The 22158-nt window shown below is 42.2% G+C and overlaps 1 protein-coding gene across 1 annotated transcript; it reads right to left on the bottom strand.

Moving 5' to 3' along the window:
• Positions 1–484: 484 nt before the first annotated feature.
• Positions 485–22039, bottom strand: CAV1 (caveolin 1). The gene is made up of 3 exons (XM_057390486.1): positions 21798–22039; positions 20892–21056; positions 485–4128 (listed from the first exon to the last, which is right to left on the bottom strand). The coding sequence occupies exons 1-3, from the start codon at positions 21825–21827 to the stop codon at positions 3787–3789; spliced, it is 537 nt and encodes a 178-aa protein (XP_057246469.1). The 5' UTR covers positions 21828–22039; the 3' UTR covers positions 485–3786.
• Between the last annotated feature and the right edge of the window lie 119 nt (positions 22040–22158).

Here is a 22158-nt window from a genome sequence, read left to right on the forward strand (position 1 = left end):
TTCCCTGGACTCACCAGAGTGACTCACCGCACCTCGATGTCTTTCATGCAGAAAGGGACCCAGAAGGGGATACAGCACTTGGTGTGGCCTCACCAGCATTGAGTACAGAGGGACAATCACTTCCTTAGTCCCACTTGCCACACTGTTTTTTTAATTTATAGACTGCTTAGTAATAGCAGTTACAAATTTAGTGAGAATCCTGTGCATTTATATTTGTTATCAAAAGTACATTTTACCTCTGTGCTTTCAGATGGCCATGAGAGAAAAGCATCTTGGAGACAGGAYGTGCTAGTTGTACTGTACAATTGAAATTTCAATTAAAAGTTCTACAGAAGAGAGCAAGATAGAAATAAAATAACCTGTGTCACCCGGTGTACCAGTGTCAGACAATATGAAGTGAAAAAGTCAAGGTTTGTAAGACATAAATGAGGATAACCAAGGTGTTCTAACTTAGCAAAGACTTTTATTCTGTGCTCCTCTCCTCCTCCTCAGGACACAAGGAAATAAAAGGTTGCAGCAGACACACAAGGCAATCAAATGAACATAAACCAGYACTAGTTTGACTTAAGAGAGGGTTAAAAGGTAACTTGAGTGCAGCTATGGAAATTCTATATCGTTATTAAAAGCCTAAGRTTTGTCTTTATATTTTGTTGCAAGATAATTTCAAAAAGTATATTTAAAAAAAAAATCTGTATTTAGTTCTCAGTCAAACTCAGTGGGATAAACTACAGAGCCAGACAGTTCACACTCTCTCAAYGCTTGGCTACTCCACCTTGTTTGAAATGTCCAGCTCCCCTACACCTTGTCTCAGKGCAGTCAAAGGAAAACCGTTCAAACTACACAGCAAAATCTAAGAACTGGTGACTCAGAGGACGAGAAGAGTGACCAACGAGAGCCACAAAAGTTTTCTGGTGAGAGGAAAAATTACACTGAGCCACACCCAYGCACAGGTCCTGAGGCAGTTTACGACACTGAGTTGTACCTGTCAGAGCGAGGCTGTCTGCACATTTACAGCCAGGACAGGAAATTGCCTGGTGTCCAGTACTGATGTCTAATGTCTACTTGACAAACCTGGATCTTGCTATGAGGTGTATCTTGGCTATGGTGCTGGTCCTAAGTGTTATGGCAGGAGTGTGGATTTGAGATCCAGCCACAGCACAGCCCCGACACCGCAGCTCAGCGAAGCTCCAGGGACAGAGCAATCATAGTATGAATCTGCACATCTCTGCCATGAAGAAACCTGGAGTCACGAGAGCATCAACAGTTAAGCCTGAATATATCAGGCTCTTTGCAAAAGCAAGGTATTTTCAAATACTGAAGGTGTATTTGCTTTTCTTTCACATTAAAACCTCCCTTTAAAAATACTTTACATTTTCTCACATAATCCAATTCAACATACTATTTGCTACCTGTGGCCAATTAAGTGCAGATAAATATACCATTCTGCTACTGGAAAACATATGATGGACTACATTTATTTGGTATCTGCCATTTGAACATTAAAATWCAGTGAATAGATTTGTAGGCCATTCATAATAGCATGTTTTGTCGGGATTTTGTGTACTGTTTTAACAGTGTAGTAGGTATTGTGCAACAAACCCCTAGAAATGAACTKTCCTGTCACACGCTATGTCTATACATGGCTGAATAAAAGCTGTCATTCCCCTATTTCCATACATTAAATGCTTAGRCTAATGAGCTTTTATTAGGAAAAGTCCTGTTTCCACTGGACTGACAAAGAAAGCTTTRAATAATTTTTGTCCATGTGACTTTCAAGGAAAAAGAAGTCAGACAGGATCTACCATTAAGCATCTTTTTATTGTAGTCTTTAATGTACATGCAGAATTTTTTWAAAAAGTGTCAGTTATATCTGTAAGCTTATAACAATAATGTAAATGTTTGGATCAGCAATGTATTTGGATTAGGGACTAAGAACTCTAAGTGAACAGACATCTTTCAGGATATACAGTTTATATGGTAAATCAAGAAGATTTTCTTCAGAGTGATTTTCCTCATAAAAAGATAAAATATTTCTTGTTTACAATCCTTGTTGTTTTTGATACTGAAAAAATCTATAATAGTACACTCTTCATTATGTACACAGGAAAACATAAAACTATATCCATACCAGTGTCTGTTTTAAATGCAAATAGTAGTTAATAGCTTYGTAAATTTTTTGTGCACCCTCTCCCTTTTCCCTCCCCCACCCCCATTAAAAAATGCAGCATTTCCTAAAGTTTTCAATGCTTTGGCAGAAATAGAATGGAAGGCACTCCCATGTTAGGTAAAGCAATATGTGAAATATCAGCACTAAATAAAAAAGCTGTAGGTGTACCAGACAGCTMCATGTTCATCCCAAGGGCCAAATTTTGCACTCTTGCGGGTCAAGAACTGGTTTGCTAGAGATTGCAGCTGGAGCAGGCTCAGACCCCAGCTTGGTTTACAATAAAGCTGATTAGCCTCACTACGATTTTTACAAATGCTTCACACAAACCAATGAGGATGCAGAGAGCATCTCTGAACACAGTACTATCACGAGGGCAAAAAGCTCTTGCAGGTCACAGCATCAGAACATGTCGCAAAGGCTCTGCTACTGAAGCCTTCCACTTTGCAACACGGTAGTTTCACACAACACCCACTGTTTAAGACTTCCTGATGTGGCAGCTCAGCTAAAAATGAACAAAGCAACACACAAATGTGAAGATTCTAAAGCATCTCTTGTGATGGATAAATTTAGACTCAGCAAAGCATTTGAAAACAATCAGTGTGCTAGCGGCAGAATGACTTCTGCTGATAGAGAAGTTTTGAAAGCTGTATAAAGGTTTCTCGCAGGGGCAGCTCCTCCCTGGCCTCCTGTGGCTTGTTTGCACTCCTCTGTTTTTCTTTTAGCTCAGGATTATCTCTGGCATACCTGTGATATGCATTTATATTAATAGTTTGCAAAAATCCCCCAGATGCCAGTGAAATAAGCATCTAAATGCTTGCTAGGGGATGTGTCGTAAGTCACAATCAGGAAAACATTTCCATAATGACCAGTTTTAGCYCTCACCTGCAGTTTGCTCCAGCAATCCTACCAGAAGCTGAGAAATTACTTGATGCAAACTTCCACTAGAGAATGAGACAGAAAGGCACCGACCAAAGCTTTTACGCGTCACTGTCTCCAGCCTGACAAAAGGTTAAATTYTCAGGACATACRCTAGTTCAGTAATATGTTTACTTAACTAATTTATTCATAGTGCACAATATCTGACCATGACTGTAAATAGCTGCAGTCAACTGACAATCCAATTGAAAAAGAACATTCTGCTAAAACCTGCCAGCTGGTCACGTTCATTCTGCTGCGATAGCTCTGCGCTCTTTAGYCACAACAAAATGAATGGCTTTATACTGTTGGAAAGCATTTTTGTCGTTCTTCATTATCACTGTGGATTTATCTCACAAGGAATGAAGGGTAAGATAAAAAGGCATCCAACAACACTTCAATCTCTGAATTGAACAGCCAGCAAAACGATATGCAGCTGGCATGGAATAGCCCTTTAAGGTTAGTTTAAAATGCAGACCAAAGGGAAAAAAAAGGCAAAAAAAAAAAAAAAAAAAAGGCAAGTAGTCCAGTAAGAATGAACAGTAGAAAAAGAAATGGAGCAAGTGATTCTTTGTTTTGGGCCAGTATATCCACCACCAGTTGGTGTATGTTGCTTTGGGAAACACAAAACTGGCACCAAAACACTCCAAACAACAAAAACCTCCACCCCCTTCCTAGGCTGATGGCTCTCTTTGAARTGTCCCTCAGATCTCTTTCCGTACTGTGGCTCGGATGCTGCTGAACACTTTGCCTATGGCCTCAAAGAGCGGGTCGCAGAACGTGTGGATGCAGATGGAATAGACACGGCTAATGCACTGGATCTCAATCAGGTAGCTCCTTATGCACGGCACCACCGCCCAGATGTGCAGGAATGACAAGATGGCAAAGTAGATGCCCCAGATGAGAGCCATGGGAATACCAAAGATTGCTGACAGTAAGCGATAAAACCAGTATTTCGTTACAGTGAAGGTGGTAAAACTGGCCTTCCAAATCCCATCAAAGCTGTGTGTTCCCTCTGGCTCAGCAATCACATCTTCAAAATCGATCTGCAGCAAAGAACACAAAATCAGGTCAGTCAGACATTCGCACAAGGRTGTATTCCAGAAACACCTTTCCTGGAGAACTATGGTGCCCTGCAACAAAACACAGGGCACRTACTTCCTACATGCCAACATGGCTCAACCTACTGTAACCCATCATTTAAGTAATGAATCTTCAGTAACTACCTTTTCCCAGCGACTACCAGGGAGCCTGGAAATTAGACATCTAACTTCTAGATGGAGTTTTCCACAAAACTGAACATATTTTGCTCATCTCCTACAGCCCTAAGGTATGCAGTGCCCTTATGGTCTACTTAAGGGACAAACCAGGTGAAGAGAATCATATTTCAGAGTTTTGACTTTTCATAAATCATTCAAAAAGTCACCTAAGGAAGCAGTGCATTCCAACAGGCATATTTTAGCACTCTCTGTTGAAACACTGAGCTGTTCAGGAAGCTTAATTGTCATAACATTTCTATTAGAAAATTAACAGAATTGAAATGATGGTTCGGCTCCATGTCACATAGACATGTGTTTGATATAACCCATAGTACAGGATACTTAATTTAGTTAGCACAACCAATTGCACAGGCACTGCAAACAACAGGAAAGAGAACATCACTACACTATTCCTCTGCAAGAAAATAARTGTCTGTTTAAATCAGATGACAGAAAAAATAATTTGCATTCCTGGGACTGGATTCCAAAGTGAGACATCAATGCTGCTAAAAGTGAAGATTTACAGGAGCAAGGTAAGCATGACGTGGGCCAGCAGCCTCAGAAACTCAGGCAACAGTACAGTACCTTGGCATGTTGGAAGGAGGTGAATATACATACACTCAGTGTAAATATTGCTTATACTGTAAGAAAAGGCTCACAATAACTTCTTTTAATCTAAAATACACATAATAAATGAAAAGCACTCATTCTTCTCTCCTCCTGAATTTTTTATCACCTCCTGAACTATGTTACTAACAAAGGCAAAAATAGTATAAAACCACTGGACTTTCCAGCTACCTAAATAAGATAATTCCAAGCAAAAGTGTACAGTCTAGGCACAATTTATGTGAATAGCTGGAAAGTCCTTGAGAGGAAATTTCTGAATCATCTGTGATATCCAACATCTTGAATGCCTAACATCAGGCTGGCTTAATTTAACATATTCACATTAATTTCTCTGCCAGTGACACTCTCTAGGTATCCTGCCATGCAAACTATAAACCTCCTCTTTTTCTGCCACTCTGAACTAGGTTCTAGTGATGAGAAAGTCATTCTTTGGGATGGGTATTCATCATCACCATCATCACACCTAAAGGTAGYGTTTGGGTTGAAACTTCATCTCCAATAAACCTTGGGCAGAGTCTGCATTGGCAGAGTACCCAAGGAACACACCTCAGCACTGTGCACCTGTCCACAATGGCACACAGAGCCAAGGGTCTCTCTGGACTTTCTGAAACTGAATAGCATAATTTTAAGTAATAGCTGCAAAAAGAGATAATTAAAGGAGAGTTTGAATCATGGTTCTGTTCTGCAAAAGTTCTATAGGTCCACAGTAACYTCTGCTTTTGGATGCAAGCACATGATTTTTTGGTATAAATCTTAGTRAACAGCTTCCTTGAAATCAGTCTAAAGACAGAACAGGAATTACACTACATTCACTGCTCAGCAAAGACATGAAATTGGAAATTATTTGGGCTCAGTAATTTCAGTGTGTGCAAGACTGAAGCTCTGGTGGAAATAACTTGAATTCTGGGGAAGGTGTCACAGGCAACATGCTCTCTGTTTTGATTGTGGGGTTATTAGATATAAATGTTCATGCTTGAGGAATAAACAACAGAAAAAAACCCTAAATTTATGAAGTACATTTACCATAATATAGTTCTCTATAGATGAGTCATCRAAAGTTAGCTTAAGTCTCGTAAGAACAAGAAACTTTTCCAAATGGGTTGTGTTGATTTTACTAAATGAAAAAAAACAGATGCCCTTGTATCAATCACGGTATTTTCGGACTGCATCATGAAATAAAGAAGGAAAGGAAGTATCATGGAGAAGTCAATATCTCAATATCTCAATGATGGCATCCTAATTTATTATATTTATTCCTGTCCCTGCCCYTCCAGATGATCACAAGATCTGTACATTGTCCACTGAACTCATTCAACTGAGTACACATGTTGGAAAAATGTATACCTGGGTTTATGGAGCAAGTATATATTCTTTTTGGAATAAGCAAGCMTACAATGTTTCTGAAGCTATTGAAAAGAAAACTTTTCATTGTAGCCATATCCTATATTAGCTCATTTTCAAAGTGAATGGGTGTTCTTGGCTTATTATCAATGTTTTCCTTGAAATCAGATAATAAAAATATCCAAATGATGGCAAAACCCAGGATGATGACAGCAAAAGAAAGTTGCTTCTCAAAAAATATTACTACAAAAGGAATTTATTGCATGCTTCCCACCAGCTGATGCTGTAATCCTTGGCAAAGGCAACATGGCCATCACAGAAGTTCAAAGCATCGAGCTCTAGTCTGTGTCATACCTAAAGTCTTTTTATTGAGTTCACTCATAGTGGAATTCATCTTGTATTTTTTCAACTGGCTGATAAGGGAAATATTAAATCCCCTAATGAAAACATGTTTGCATTGAGCTCCATCAGCCTTTTCATGGTTGCATCTTTAATTTAGCCAAGTCAGACTATTTTTACCAGAAATGCGTTTTTTTTTTGCATGCAAAATGAAACCATGGTTTAATGTGAATTTTCTAGAATTTTTAAAATACATAGTAAGATTGACCCCTAATTTGATTATTTTCAAAATAATTCATTGTAATGAAGTGAAAAATGGCAGGAATAAACTCACTGGTTTTCAAATCAAATAGCAAACTTTCTATAAGTGGTATTCTCAGTAACTAATATTTTTAGCCTGTTGTGTTCAACAAAATGTCCATGAAGTTAATCCTGGGGAGCTGACAGGAGAGTCATGCTATGTATTATTTCCAGATGGACAGCCCTGTCCTCATTTCTGGAGATGATGCTAATATTAGAACATTTATAATATATCTTTGCTCAGGATTTCGSAGCTCAAGTCACACACAGTTGTCTCAAAAATACTCAGAAATAAATCTGTCTGTGAGATAATAGTGATGTATTCATGACACCAATAATTATCAAGAGATTATTTTTCTTGGAGCAATTTCAACAGCTCTCAGAATGCTTCTACCAATGCACAGAAGTTGAAGAGATGGCCCGGTAGGAAYGACAGCTGATGTCACACTACTATGTCTTTCCCCATTTCATTACTCCTGAAGTCCTATGTCCTACATCACCCCAGTTTGAAYAAGTGAACTTGTGAGTGAAAAAACAGAAAAATGGCCTGACAACTCAAACTGTTAGCTGAATAGAGAGTTAAAATGAAGCTGTTATCCTCCCAAAAGCCATAAGAACATTATGAAACTACGTACATGCCAAGAAAGTCCAGCTACGCCTAGCACGCAAACCTCTGTGGTGCTGTCCAAAATCAGACTTACCTGCAGCAATTTCTAAATAAAGGCAGGCAAGGAATTGAGGTAACCTGGGCTCTTCTACGTCTCTGTGCTAACTTCTGTGTGCTAACAGACCACTGCCTGGGAAACACTATTTATTTCACTCTTGAGCAGTACACGTAAGTCCTTATGCTGCAGGAAATGAGAGATCATTCAGATTCTTCCTGCATTAAACCACTGCCACGAAGGATCCTGATTTTGACTTGTAGGGATCAGTTCTCCACAGGCTGCAGGAGGAACAGGTGACTGGATGCATTTTGCCTTGCTATGGGTTATGTTTACTCCCTCCTCAGTCCCTCCCACTACTTTCCCCTGGTTTTTAGTTCAGTAGCACTCACTGAGAGTGAGTGTCATCAGACTGATAAAGGTAGTCCAACTGAACTAAGYAAAGTAAAAATAGGACTGACAGAAGAAAGAGAAATGCCCAGAAATATGATCCTACAGAAGAAAGACACTCTCATTTCTGGTAATGAATCTGACTTGCAAGGATAGGAACTTTTTTAGGGTATTGTTCTCAAGGTCACCTTTGCCAAAGCATCATGCACATGTAGATCTGTGAACTCGTGTTTTAACAACATAAAGGCTTTCATAGGTTAGGCACAGATTTTGTTTAGTAGATTGCATGTTCATCATGATATCTGTTCCTCCAGAGCTGTCAGGGTGTGCTGTGAAATCACACTGAGGCAGTTGCCAAGCTAGCGAAAATCCATGCACGTTCACTTGTGACGGGAGGGAAATACAGGAAATTTGGTTTGACCCTCTGAAGGATGCTAAAACTCACTATAGCCTTCTGTTTCAGACTAAGCTCTTAAACACTATCAACTCCTGTTCCATGCCTACAATGCACTTCCTGACTTCAGCTATTCTTTGTTTCCTACTATTCAGTTTGGTAAACCCAGTTTTTACATTGCTTGAAGCTTTTGTCTGATTCTGCTCTGAGAATTAATGCAGCTTTTGCTCTGCACATGTTTATTAAACTTCTATCAGGAAATTAAGGAACCTGCTTTGATTCTAAAATAGATTTATTTACAAGAAAGGGAAATGGCAGGGGACTTATTTACAAGATTGATTTACAAGAAAGGGAGAATGTCTGTTTAAAGATCAGAACTATTAATTAAAAAAGCTTAAAAATAWTACATGCTACAAGTATGAAGTTAGTTCACCTGTTGACCTTGTCACTTCAAGACCCTATCTATCAAAAGCTGGCAGGCTGGAAAGGTGTATTAAATGCCAGCCTCAAATCACCTACTTACCAGTTGTGCTTCTCAAATTCTGTTCTTTGAGGCTCATAATATTCATTACATAGAAAAACTTACTGCACTTGGTCTATCAGAAAAAACATTATTAAGACCTTTGACCTACATTTCTTTAATTGCAACTACAATGATTCATATCTTTGTGTGTGCTCACAGCATACAGCTTACATAGCCAGGCAYTGCCCCTACTCCACTCCAAAGGAACTCAAACAGGTGCTGAGAATATCTACATTTTTGGGTGCCTTCAGTATCTCTTGGAGTCAGTAAAAGGATGCTTAGACCCTTACTGGATCTCTCTTGAGTGATCGCTAATACGTYCAGTCAGGCAAAGCACCTAAATATGCACACAGCATGAAAAATGTGAACTGTCCCACTGATGTCAATATGCTTACATGCTCTGCCAGATCAGGGCTAAAGTCTAGGCTGTATACAAGAAAGAGTCATAAGCTAGTTTTCTTTACATTTTTATGCACAGAATGTATAAACTGTCTTTACTGCTTACCCTGGGYTGCTTTTAAACAGGTTTGCCCTCCAAAAAGGTTAAGTATAATATTATTTCACTGTATTAAATCATGTCTTTGCAAGACCTGAAGCAGATACAGTATTTTTTTCTGTCGTAGTAAATGCAATTTGTAAAATTCCCAAATATATTCAATGCCCTTTAAAGAAGAATTCAACACAAGAAAATGTATAAAATATAACAAAACGACAAGCCTTTCTATGGTAAGGGTCACATTTGGGAGGTGATGTTAAAAACAGCTGCAACACTACTAATGTTGGAGCAGGCTGTGGAGTGTATTATTAAAGTGAGAAAATGTGTGAGCATTTATTAGCTTTTGTACTTCCACATAATAGTTGGAACTTAAAAATTGCCAATTACAGTGCTTGAAGAAAAAGGAATCACAGCAGCTGAAAAAAAATGTTAAGCAATGAACTAACAACCCTGATGCTAAATAACTGATGCCAGTTAAACATTTACTTATTTCCTTGATCTTTTGGAATAACACATTTCCACATATGCTGATGCTTGTCCTGACCACTGCCACAGTTTAACAGAAAAAGATGAAAAAGTTTATACTGTTCCTACTGAATCTGCAGGAAAGAGGATGGGAAGGTGTTGAGACCTAAGGAGAAAAGCTGCTCTTCTCCCTTCCCTCCCAGACACCCAGAGACTCACTCACTCTTTTAAGAGCACTGTGTAATCTCCATCTGGCAAAGGTTTGCCTGCACTCATGTAGAGAAGCTGRTACTTTGTTCCTGAAAACATAGAGCTTCATGATTCCTAGATGGTCTACTTCCTCACTAATCAGGTGTCAACAGCAAACATTAGGTAATCTTAGGTGTTTTCGAAAGCCAAAACTCATTCTGATCCACAGTATTTATAAGCCTCAAGCTAAAGCATGGGTGACTACAAAATATGAACATCTAGCAGTGTTCAGCTCCATCACRAGACAAGGAAACACCTTGGATCTTGGTACTGGTGGTAAGCATCGAACAAGGGAACCCCAAGAGTCCCTCCAGGCTGGGCAGCAGCACGATTAGGCTTTGCCTGTCAATCTCGAATTCTGTCTTCAGAGCACACTGCTCTTCCGGGGGCTGACCAGATCACAAGGCACAACAGTTGCTCCTTTGCAAAAAAAAAAAAAAAAAAAAAAAAAAAAAAAAAAAAAAAAAAAAAAAAAAAAACCAACAAAAAAAAAAAACCAACAAAAAACCAAAAAGGTGCCATGACTACAGATGGCTAGGACCAGAGCCGCTGTGTAAGGCTTGTTAAGTGCAGAAAAATGACGAAGTATTTTGATACAAACAAATATTTTCATCCACAGTGAATGAAAGCCTAAACARGCAAGAAGAACTGTTTCACCCCAGTTACTTGTAAACACTGACCAATGAATTTGCTTTACCTTCCCGGTCTCCCTGTGCTTGCTTTCCACAATGTGGCAAGAAAAGTGTTCTCCTGGCAGGTCTCTAAATGGAAACAGTGAATCTTTCCTGAGCGCTACAGAGTATGCCAGAAAAGCAAACAATGCTTTAACAAACAAGGATATTCATGTTGGAAAGTAGAAAGCAGAATTCTAGCTGAAAACTAGAAAGAAGAAGAAGGACTGCACTCTTCTAGCTAGAGAAGAAAACCAGTCTGGTCGGGAGTGACTCCTACTGCACACAAAACAAACACTCAAATGCGTTATGAAACTGTGTAAATGATACCATGACTTAGAAAAGGTGGTGACTGCAGATCACCATTTCACAAACTGGAAATCACATTTTTTWAAAAAAGCAAAACAAGAATTTGCTACTAATTACTGAGAGAACAAGCTCCTGCTCCCTGCCCATGCTGATTTACTGATTACATACCAGAAAAGCCCTGCTGATGGGCTTTGTTTTATCAGATGGGCAGGCTCACCAAAACCTGCGGAAGTACTCATGAGAAAAATGTGACTGATGCCAACGGGTCAGCACTGTAGCAAACAGGCRTTCTGCAGATATCTCTGTCCTTTTCCAATACAGGCTGGCAGAAGCAAAGACAAGCAGCCTCAAGGAAAGATCTGCACTCCTCTGCAACACAGCAAAACTTCCTGGGCAGATGGGGATACCAGGTAAGCCAGCTCCTTGACAAATGTCTTGACGTTGTTGGAGTAAGCAGTCAGAAAATAAAATTACTGTTTTCCTCCCTGGAAACTGGGCCACTGGGAGGTTACTGCAGCTTTCCCAAAGAGAAACTCACAAGAAGCTTTCTTTGTTTTTATTATTTGGTTCGTGTTCCACAGTTCCTTGTTTGATACAGGTATTTTAGCAAAGAACTCTAATTCATATATATATATCCACACATGCCTGTTCATCTGTGTACTTAAACAGGTATAGTCATGAACATGAACACCAGTGTGAAGTTTTGACTACAATAAACACAACAGGAATTTTTTCTGTCATTTCAGTGGGGCCTGGAGTTCAGCAGAATCCAAAAACTTTAATAAAAATGAAGACATTATGTTAACTTAATTTTGTATTTTAACATATTTTATTTAGTAAATATAAATATATTTTTATTTTGTTATTGTATGCTAACATGCTGTTGAGGTAATAAGCTGATATTAAGTATARCTTTTTAAAACTTGGTCTAGCTTCATCAGTCCTAAATTTAGGAACTAATGGGAAGTGGAAATATAGTGACCTGAGAGTCTTTAGTAGTGCATGGAGAGACAGGGACCTTTGGACGTTGCTTTACATCTGGAAGCTAATTTTTCTTCTTTATCGTTTGTAAAGGGAATCTAAGGAGAGGAAACTCTTGGTTATGTATACCACCAATAAACATACTCCCATTAGCTGCTGAAACTCTTTTTTTTGCAAATCTGTGTAACTTGTTTTCACCTTTTCCCTCATTTCTACCTGAATCATTCTCATTGCTGACAGTGACTGTGCAGTGATGCTCAGCTGCCTCTCTTTTCCTCTAAAAAAAAATCAATTGCCCSTGCATTCATACTGTTAGAAGGTAGCCTTTCTTATGGAGGATCTGATTCTTAAATATAAGGTAAATATTTSTTTAGTATTTAATAAAAATCAAGATAACATTATTTTACAGTTCTGCTCTTGWCCAACTGCATGAGAACASGGATCRAGTGCACACTCAGCAAGTTTGCTGATGACTCCAAGCTGTGTGGCAAGGCTGACATGCTGGAGGAAAAGGATGCCTTGACAGGCTTGAGCGCTGGGCACATGTGAACCTCACAAAGTTCAACAAGGCCAAGTGAAAGATCCTACAGCTGGGTCAGGGCAATCCCARCTGCAAATACAGGCTGGATGGCAAGTGGATTGAAAACAGCCTTGTGGAGAAGGACTTGGGRATGTTGGTTGATGAGCAGCTCAATATGCTCTGGCTTGCAGCCCAGAAAGCTGACAGCACCCTGGGCTGTCAAAAGAAACAGGTTAAGGCYGGTGATTCTACCACTCTGCTCTCATGAGACCCCAACTGGAGTACTGTGTCCAGCTCTGGGGCGTCCAAGATAAGAACATGGGCCTGTTGGAGTGAGCCCAAAGGAAAGCCAAAAACATGATTAGAGGGCAGGAGCATATCCTCGGYGAAAGCAGGCTGAGAGACTTGTGGTAGAAGGCTCTTAGAGCAGCACWTAAAGTAGAAAGACTTTTTACAAAGGCATGCAGTGACAGGACAAGGGGGAATGGCTTCAAACTGAGAGAGTAAATTTGAATTAGATGTTAGGAGGAAATTCCTAAGAGAGGCACTGGATCAGGTTCCTGGAGGAATTGTGGATGCCCCATCCCTGGAGTGCTCAAGGCCAGGCTGAGGGGGCTTTGAACAATCTGATCTAGTGAGTGGCATCCCAGACCACGGCAGAGGGGCTGGAACTAGATGATCTTTAGGGGTCCCTTCCRACCCAAACTTTTCTATGATACATGAACTTGGACTTCATAAAACAGCTGAAGACTTTATGGCTGAGCTCTACAGGAGACAGATCACTGATCTTGAGGGAAAACTSATTATTTTCTGTAGCATCTGTTTGAATTCCAAGAACTGATTTCAGAGTAGACAAAGGAAATGCTGCAGTYCATCTATGAGACTCCCTTGGGCTTTTTTGGAACTCAGAATATAAATTCAGCACAGCAGGAGTTTGGACAGAGAACATGATGCTTTCACCTTCAGCTGTGAGAATGTCTTCTCACTTCTTATCTATGAAGTTGAATTTATCAGTTCCTATTTGTTTGCCTACAAACTCCACCCTTGTACAGCCCCACTAACATCTAGAGCACAGTTCCTTCATCTTGAATAAAATTGTATTTTATCAATTCATGAGCTCATTAAAATGGGGACAGTGGCACTAAAATTATTTTTTCTTTTGACTGCTAATCTGATAACAACTTCTGACAAGAATGATATTGCATAAAGTTCAAAATTATTTTAAACTATCAAAAGACATTTTCCTAAGAAATATGCCAAGAAATTATAAAAAGACTAATGGGGTTAAACCTGTCTCCCAAATAAATCAAATGAAATTAAATGGCATAATTTCTCTTTCATGTTCTAAATAACCAGCCCTTTTTAAGTCCAAGATGGGTTCTATTACTGTCACTTGTCTGGAAAACAAGATATATATGGTAGTTCTGGATCAAAAAGCTCAGAAAATCAATTACTGATGTAGACTTCATCACACTATCTATTAGAAAGGTATTTGAGAGTTGTGAGAAAGACAAACTTATCTCAATTTAGAACTATATCTTCTTTAATTTTCCAGAGGTCACAAGTGTTACGGAATCACCCAAGTTCATTTGCATTTTCTTCTTTCTGTTGCCTAAAAATACAACCAAGATCAAATTTCCTCACTGGGGACCTCACTGGCAAACCATTCTACTGTACACAGTTATCCCTTTTTCTCCCAGAGAGCTCTGCATTTCAATATTTTTTGCTTGTTTTAGATATCCATACTCCATGCATCAGAAGATGGTGTTTCCAYCCACATACAAAAGTGGGCTAGAAAAGTGGGCATAGAAAGTGGGCTAGAAATTCTACAATCAATTCAAATTGTTCATACATTTTCTAACATATGATCTGCACTCTGTTGAAGTTATCAGAATTGGAAAGTATTTGTCTCTTCTGAATCGGAGATAGTGTCCAATACATTCCAACAAAAGGAACAGCCATGCTGAATCATTTGCTCTGTCCCCATAGCCATCAGAGGAACATTTTTAATGGAATTATGAGTCATGTTCATCATGCTAAGCAAGAAGGCTGTGCATAAGGCTTTAATAATACCATGAGTTTAAACACAAACACATTTTTTTGAGAAAGAAGCTTTCATTACAACAGATGCCATTATTAGCTATAATCTTACGGACATTCAAAAATCTCATGTCTGGGAACTCCTAATTAATGTGCAAGAAAACGATTTTTTCAGAACTCTTTAAACCTCGCTCAGGCCTAGTAAAAACTGGCATTCATAATGACTTCAGTTTTTAATCTCTTACTCCTAGACTAGCCTTGGAAGAAATATTTGAAACAGAATTGGATCATGAAGGTAGCCAAAGTCAAACATCTGAATTTTCTTGCATTTTAAATCTAAATCCCATAGCTTGTTAAAAGGACACAGAGTTACAGAACCGTTTCATTTAATTAGTTGCCATGCACAAGAAAGGTGCTATGTCTAAACTACAAGTATTGGCAATTAAAAGAAACATGCCCTCAGAGCACTGCTTGTCCTGCCCCATGGTCAGGGTTAAACTCTGATGTGAGTCTGCTCAGAGGCATCTCACTTTGATCGTGGCCAACAGCAGAAACCCCGATGACAGGGCTTGGATTAGAACACATACATACACGCACATGTATCTGTGTATCTATATATTTACATCATCTATTTAAACTTAAATATTTATCTTCTCATGATTTTAAACAGTATCTAAAAACAAAGAAACAGGGTCTGCCATTAAATTTCAATTAATTCCTTATTTCAGAAATAGCACCTGATGAGCACTGCTTTTCTCTCAGGTTGACACTTGTCACATGTGAGTGACAACCTTATGTCTTCCCTCCCAAAAGAGCAGGGGGTGACACCTGCTTTCCTTCCAGGAGGTTCTCAGGTGTGGGATGGGAAGGGCTCTGACCAGTATCTCTCCATGCATTTTACACTGTGCTCTGTGCAACAGGGAGGGACCTTAATCATGAAAGACTACATGAAATTTAAACTGTTTCTGAAAACCCTCTCTTTTCATTATGAGGCAGAAATAAATAAATAGCTTTGAAATGACTGAGTAATATTTTCCGACCTAATGAGTACATAAGGGTATTATAGTATTTGTCAACATTTTTTTGACTAAAATTCCAGACTTCCTTGCAGGGAGCTGAATTGTCCTTAACTGCATTAGTTTTAAGTAGAAGGCATGAATTCGTAACTTTCTAAAACTTGATACAAAAGCTCTGCATCCTCACATCTGTAGCCAAGTACTCATTTTTTTTTTTTCCCAGAGCAAAAAGGACTCCTATACAACAGTCAACAGACACCATTTGTTTTAAAAGAAAGAATAATYACATTCTGGATGGCAGACCAGACACCGGCCTTTCTTCCTGGCATTATCACTGCCAGAAAAAAAATGTAAGCTGGCTGCAGATGTGACTGCACAGCTGGTCCTCACTAGTCCCAAAGGACTAGACTTTGCAGGGTTGGCTGCAAGGTCCATCCCCTTTCTCAGCAAGAAGCAAGGAAGTTACTGAGAAGAGCAATCTGTAGGAGGAACTGGATCCCTCCTCTGCATCTCCCAAATTCAGTAAACTCTGTGCAGAGTTGAACACAGACTTGAAGTTGAGAAAGTCTGCACTCCAGAACTGGAAGGCTGCAATTTAGCCATACTCTGGAAAACACAAATACTGTGTTGGGAAACAAGAAAAGCAAAGCCTGAACTTCAGACATCTTCATGTGAGTCCTGGGTCACTGGGGAATGAACGAGAAAAAAAGCAGTAAGCTTTGAACCCTGTTTGTTGTGTCTCATCACAATAAAACTTGCAGGACACAAGTCCAAGAGAGAACCGCCCGGTGAAAGAAATACAAAACAGACAGAACTAGTGCAAACCACCTGTATAATCACCAGCAGGACTCCTGGAGGCTCCCAGGTGCACAGGGGCTGTTCCTCCCTCGCTGGATTCCTTCTTTGCCTCCTGCCTGACTAGCCACCTTCACAAGCCAGTGCCTGAAGGAACAGGTCCTCTAGAGCACATTCTCCCGCTGCCAAGGTGATGCATGAGGATGGTTGTATGAGGAAGAAAATCCTTCCTTTCTGGTCTCCACAGAAAAAATAGAGGCAAAAAGGAAATTCTGGTGATTTTCACTAGACTGTGTTTCCTGCACTGCAGAGCTGTCACCTCCACTGCCTGCATATCTCAGGCTCCATAAGGCCTTGTTCACATCCCTCTCTGAACAGACCCCCAGTCATCTCCCCCATTTTTCCGGAGTTCTCCCAGCACTTGGCTTCCAATTGGCAGTTAATTCAGAGACAAACCATAAGCAAAGTCACCAACAGCTTTGATGCAAAGCTGCTCCGTGTGTCTGGTTTTCATAAAAGGATCTTGACCAGGTTTCTCCCCCTTGCCTGGATCCCAACCCTAGTGCTGYCTGCACCACTCATCTGCTGCAGGGGAAGCTGTGCAGATGCTCAGTGTTGCAAATCAAGGGAACATGTCTCTGCTTCTCGCAAGAGAAGGTTATTTTTAAAATGTGCTATGGGAAGTATTTGAATACAGACAACACTGAGGCCTTTTAGAGAGCTGCTTACAGAGCAGATTCCTCATTCTCTGCCTAATCATTCCTATTTCATGGCTGACTGATTTGTCCCCAGTTTCCATGCTGTTGTGCCTCATCGTCAAGTGGCAAGAAATGCATAAAATGCTGGGTAAAAAGCAGAATGTTTTGAACCTAGAAAAATGCAATGGCTCTAATCAAAATTGAATTCAGCCTGAGCCATACTTCTGGCTTTACAGGACTCTTACCCATTTATTTTTCTCTGATTTTCAGTATCTGACTAAGACTGGGGACTCATTCAGTTATACAAGTATATCTTTTACACTCTGGATGGTTTACAGCCAAAGTAAGAAAGGCAGATGCATGACAGAAAGGGACAACAGATTGATGGCTAAGGCAGGAACTGAGTCTGTGTATTTTCACCCCAGTCCAAGCCTGTTCCCTAGGTACTGGGTCTGAATTTTATTACTACATCTAATAAACTGAATCTGAACACAGGGTCCATATAAATGCAAACTGGCAAAATTCCTCTCTCTACTCTTCAGCTTGGACTATCTATGAAATACTTAAATTCAAAGTTATTTATCCTAAAGCAACGAGACAGAAAATGTTGCTTTACAATGCCATTTTGTAGAAATACTACTGTTTTTATGATATAAAATGGATCCTGGTTAACATCAGATTCATTGTGGTATATTCCTGGGTCTTGATGTGACTATGTTCACTACCAGGAGCTCACTTGCTGACACAGAGGCAGTACTGGTATTCTGGCTGTTTGCTCTTTTTCAATGAATGCGTTGGTCCACAATTGTTTCAAAAGGACAAACTGAAAAGCTTGCTTTTTCCATCCCAATACTTACTATTTTTCAGGTTAATTTCAGAAGTTTGAATGTAACAAGCTTCCTTAATCCTTGCCTCTGTGGGAGGCAGAGGGGGCAGGATGGGCTATGCATGTTTCAGCTTTTTTTAGGTCCATTATGTTTTTTTTCTGTTAGTGGTTTTACTCTTTTCCCAGCAGGGTCTTTCTTCCATAAGGTTAGGTTTGTGGACACCAGGATTCTGACTTGCTTGGGGGCTGTGACTCATCCTCAGAAGGTCTGGTTGCTTTGGGACTTCTGTTGATGTACACAATAAACTGTGATGCAGTGTCATCCACGAGCTCTTTCATTCCCTGTCTACTCAACTGCTCCTCCGTGGGTAGGAGAAAAAAAAGTTGCTCTCTCCTTTTTAAAACCAACCATTTCAAAGGCAGTTTCATACCATTAAGTACACAGATGATTTTTTCTAAACAATCAAAAATTTTATGCCTTTTCTTTATATATGGCTCCTTAAAGATACAAGCTGCTGTGAGGGATAATTCTTAGCATGGATCCGGCAATATGTCCATGGCTAGTCATATTCAGCACCTTCAAATTGTGTTGAAGTCTGGAATTTGAATTTACTTGTGACCTTGTTAAATTGTCTGCACATATCATGAATCATTTTACAGATACACATTTAGGAACCAGAGTTCAACCTCTTGATTCTTTGGGAACAATACATTATTTTTCTTTTTCAATAATGGGTCTTCTTTACAACAAACATGGTGAACTACACGTGCTCAGACACTGATGGCCACTAAGCAAGCCAGTTAGTGGCTCAGTCACCCATGACGACTGGGCAGCTTCCATTTTTCCTAGGATCTGACAAACCCAGATGACTATATGCTCAATTTTCACACTGTGGTGGTGCATTCCCCACTACTCCTTTCCAGGCTGCAGTGTGATCCGAGAAATGCTTGTCAGGCCTTGGCTTTGAAAACAGCACCTTGGCTCAGCACTTTTTGAGCTTATCAGAAATACTGTCAGCTCCCAGGAACTACTAACAAGCTCCCGTTTTCCTTATGACCAGCCTTGGAAAATATTTCTCTGGCCTGAATGGCATAACGGTTCTCACACTTTCAGAGAAAGTGTCTGCACAAACTGTGGCCAGGATGATGCATTGTTATGACTAAAGCCCACTCTCTTGCAACCCTACAAACAGCGGTCCAAAATGGGGCCCTTTGAGCTCTCCTGGACTACACTGGGCCTGCAATCAGCAACCCTCCTACGAGTGGGACACCTCTCAGAGCCAGCAAACSYTCAGGTTTGTGATACCTGGAGGATCAGTGAAACAAGACATATCCTAAGCCAATACCTCCTCGGTGCTCCTCAAGGCCCGATCCTTCACTCACTGGGAGATGAAAAAGCATCCAAAGTTTATATTTCATTCACTTCTGTGGATGATTTTTTTTCACAGTTATCTTGCTTGCACTGACTGTTTATGTGCATGCCCCTGTGCTATATAGCAAATCTGAAAGAAATACTGCTTTCTTAGATGTTTAAGTACCTTATCTATCTAAGTAAGTTAGGCTGGTAAATTTAAGTTATAATTATAAACTTAAATGCTGCTAAGTGTTGCTCTTYTGCTAAGTTGTGAACCGTAAGTTATAAGCTAAGCGTTGCTACATGTTGTTCTTTTGCCAAGTTGCTAAGTATAATTTCAAAGTCATAAGTTAGGTTAAATGCTCTTAAGTGTTACTTTCCGTTAAATTTTTAAGCTTAAGCTATAAATTAAGTTTAAGATATAAGTTAAGTCAGGTATAAATTGTTTTTCCTATGTTAAATTGTTAGGCTCAAGGTATAAGTTAAGTTTAAGCACTGTTAAGTTGGAGTTTTGTTAAGCTTTTTGGCCCTGTTCCTTTTTATCCTTGCTGGCACTGTCTCTTGTCACACATGCACCTAAATACACACACACACACCCCTAGACAGTTCTCAGTTAATTTCTGTTTTGATTGCCTGGATTTTGTTTGATTTTGTTGTTGCTTGTTTTCCCTTGTTGTGTCTTAGCTGTCCTGTAAGTAGTAGAGTGAATCTTGCCAATGAACTTTTCATGCTTTGTCGCTTACTATTAAATCTGACTTTTGCTCATACCCTTGCTGATTTTTAAGAATTTAAGAATTTTTAAGAGATCTTAAACACTCTCATTTGTATCACACACATATAAACTTCTCTGTATAAAAATTTTTTCTAAGAGAAAAACTCTTAGAAAAAGTGACTTCAGGCAAAAATCTCTATCGACCCTGATTTGTCAAAAAGTCTCACTGACATAGAAAATCAAACAAAAAATCTAGGCAAGGGCACAGATTTTGCTTAGCTTGCTTATCATGTCTCGAGGGAAGGAAAAAAACCGAAGAGAACAAAACAGAACAAGGACACAAATCCAACCGCCATCAGGACCTCTGATTTTGCACCCGCCAGGCTTAGGGAGGGCGATCTGGTTTGTGACATCTCCCCGCCCTGCCCCTGTGCGCGCCTCGGGGAAGGAAAATCCTTCCGACGGTGTTACACAAGGTCACGCAACTCATCCCTGCGCTCCCCGGCCCCGGGCGGGACGTCCCGGCTGCAGAGCTGACCTGCCGGCACACACACACCGCGGCGGGACCCCCGGCCGGCAGCGGCGAGCCCAGCCCGGTGCACCCCGCGGGGGAGAGCGGAGCGGCCCGCCCGAGACAGGGCTGCCCTGGCCGCTGCCCGCCTCCCTCCTGCCCACACCCCCTTCTCTTTAAAAGAAGGAAAAGCATCAGCCCCTGGCCCGCTCCCTCCTGCAGCAGGTGGAGGGATGAGGTTCGCGGGCTTCTGCTGCCCTGACAGTGCCCGAGTATTCTGCCTCGGCAGGACCCGGTATCKCCCCCGCGCCGTCCCGCTTCGGCCCCTCACCTTAACCACGTCGTCGTTGAGGTGCTTGGGGTCTCGGTTGACCAGGTCGATCTCTTTGGTGTGCACGTCGTGCACCGCCTTTTCGCTCAGCTCATCTGCCATCATCTTGTTGTTGGGCTTGTAGATGTTGCCCTGCTCCCGGACGGGCGCCGTGTACAGAAAGCCCTGCGGGGAGCAGAGGGAGCGCGGGCGGGAGGGGAGAGCCCAGCTGAGGCGGGAGGGCAGGGCCGGTCCGCGCCGCGCAGGAGGCGGGCTGGGGAGGCGGCCCCGGGTCCCGCGGGCAGCGGGATCCTGGCTGCGGGGCGGCCCTCCCGGCTATTTAACCGCGGCCGCGGGGCGCACACCACACCCCCGCGGTGCCAGGCGCCGGCTCCCGCTCCCGCCACCAGGCGGCCGCGGCCCCGCGGCGTTGCCCCAGGGCGGAGCGAATGGCCCCTCGGCGGGGAGGGCGCTGGCGTGGGCCCGCGGGCACAGTGGGGAGCGGCCGGGGCTCCCCGCGCAGAGCCCTCCCTACACCGCCCCGGCCGCGCTGACCTGAGCACGGAGCCCTCACCGCACACTGTCCTCACTATACTGCCCCCCTATACTGCCCTTCACGCAGGGCCATCACCGTGCCCTCTCCATCCCGGTGCTTCTCGCTATAGTGCTCTCTATATACCGCTCTTTACCCACGGCCGCCAGCAGCCCCCCTCCCCGCGCCCCGGTGGGAACGCGCGCCCCGGTTCGCCCTGTGCCGCTGTCCCTGCCCGCAGGTGCCCAGCTGTCCGCCCTCCTGCCGCCGAGCTGCCCCCGCTCCCCGCCTCTCGGACGGGTCACGGAGCCCGGGGGCCCGAGCCGCTGCAGGTAYTCGGCGGCGGCTGCAGGGCGGAGGGGCAGCATCCCGGCCCCACGCCCCGGTGGTCCTACCTCCGAGTCTACGTATTTGGTGCCGGACATGCTGCCGCGGGCTGCTGACGGCTCTGCCGCGAGTTACTCTGCCCTGTGACTTGTAGGACCGGAGGCAGGAAGATCCCGCTCTGCGGAGCGGCCGGCCGGGGGAGGTAGCTGCGAGGAGAGGGCTGGCCGCTGGCCAGGGCGGCTCCCTGCCTCCGGCTGGGGTGGATGACAGCGGCGGGACGGCCCCGCACGTGGCGGGGCGGCCGGGAGCCGCCGGGGGTGGGAGGGGAAAGCAGCCCTTCCCCGCCAACCTGGGATGTGGCGGACCCGGTCCCGGACGCTTGGGTCACGCCGCGCGGAGACAGGGGCTCGACAGGAGAGGGACAGGGTC

Source organism: Malurus melanocephalus, unplaced genomic scaffold (genome assembly GCF_030028575.1).
Source record: "Malurus melanocephalus ecotype Western Australia unplaced genomic scaffold, MMel_1.1 scaffold_27, whole genome shotgun sequence".
NCBI lineage: Eukaryota > Metazoa > Chordata > Aves > Passeriformes > Maluridae > Malurus > Malurus melanocephalus.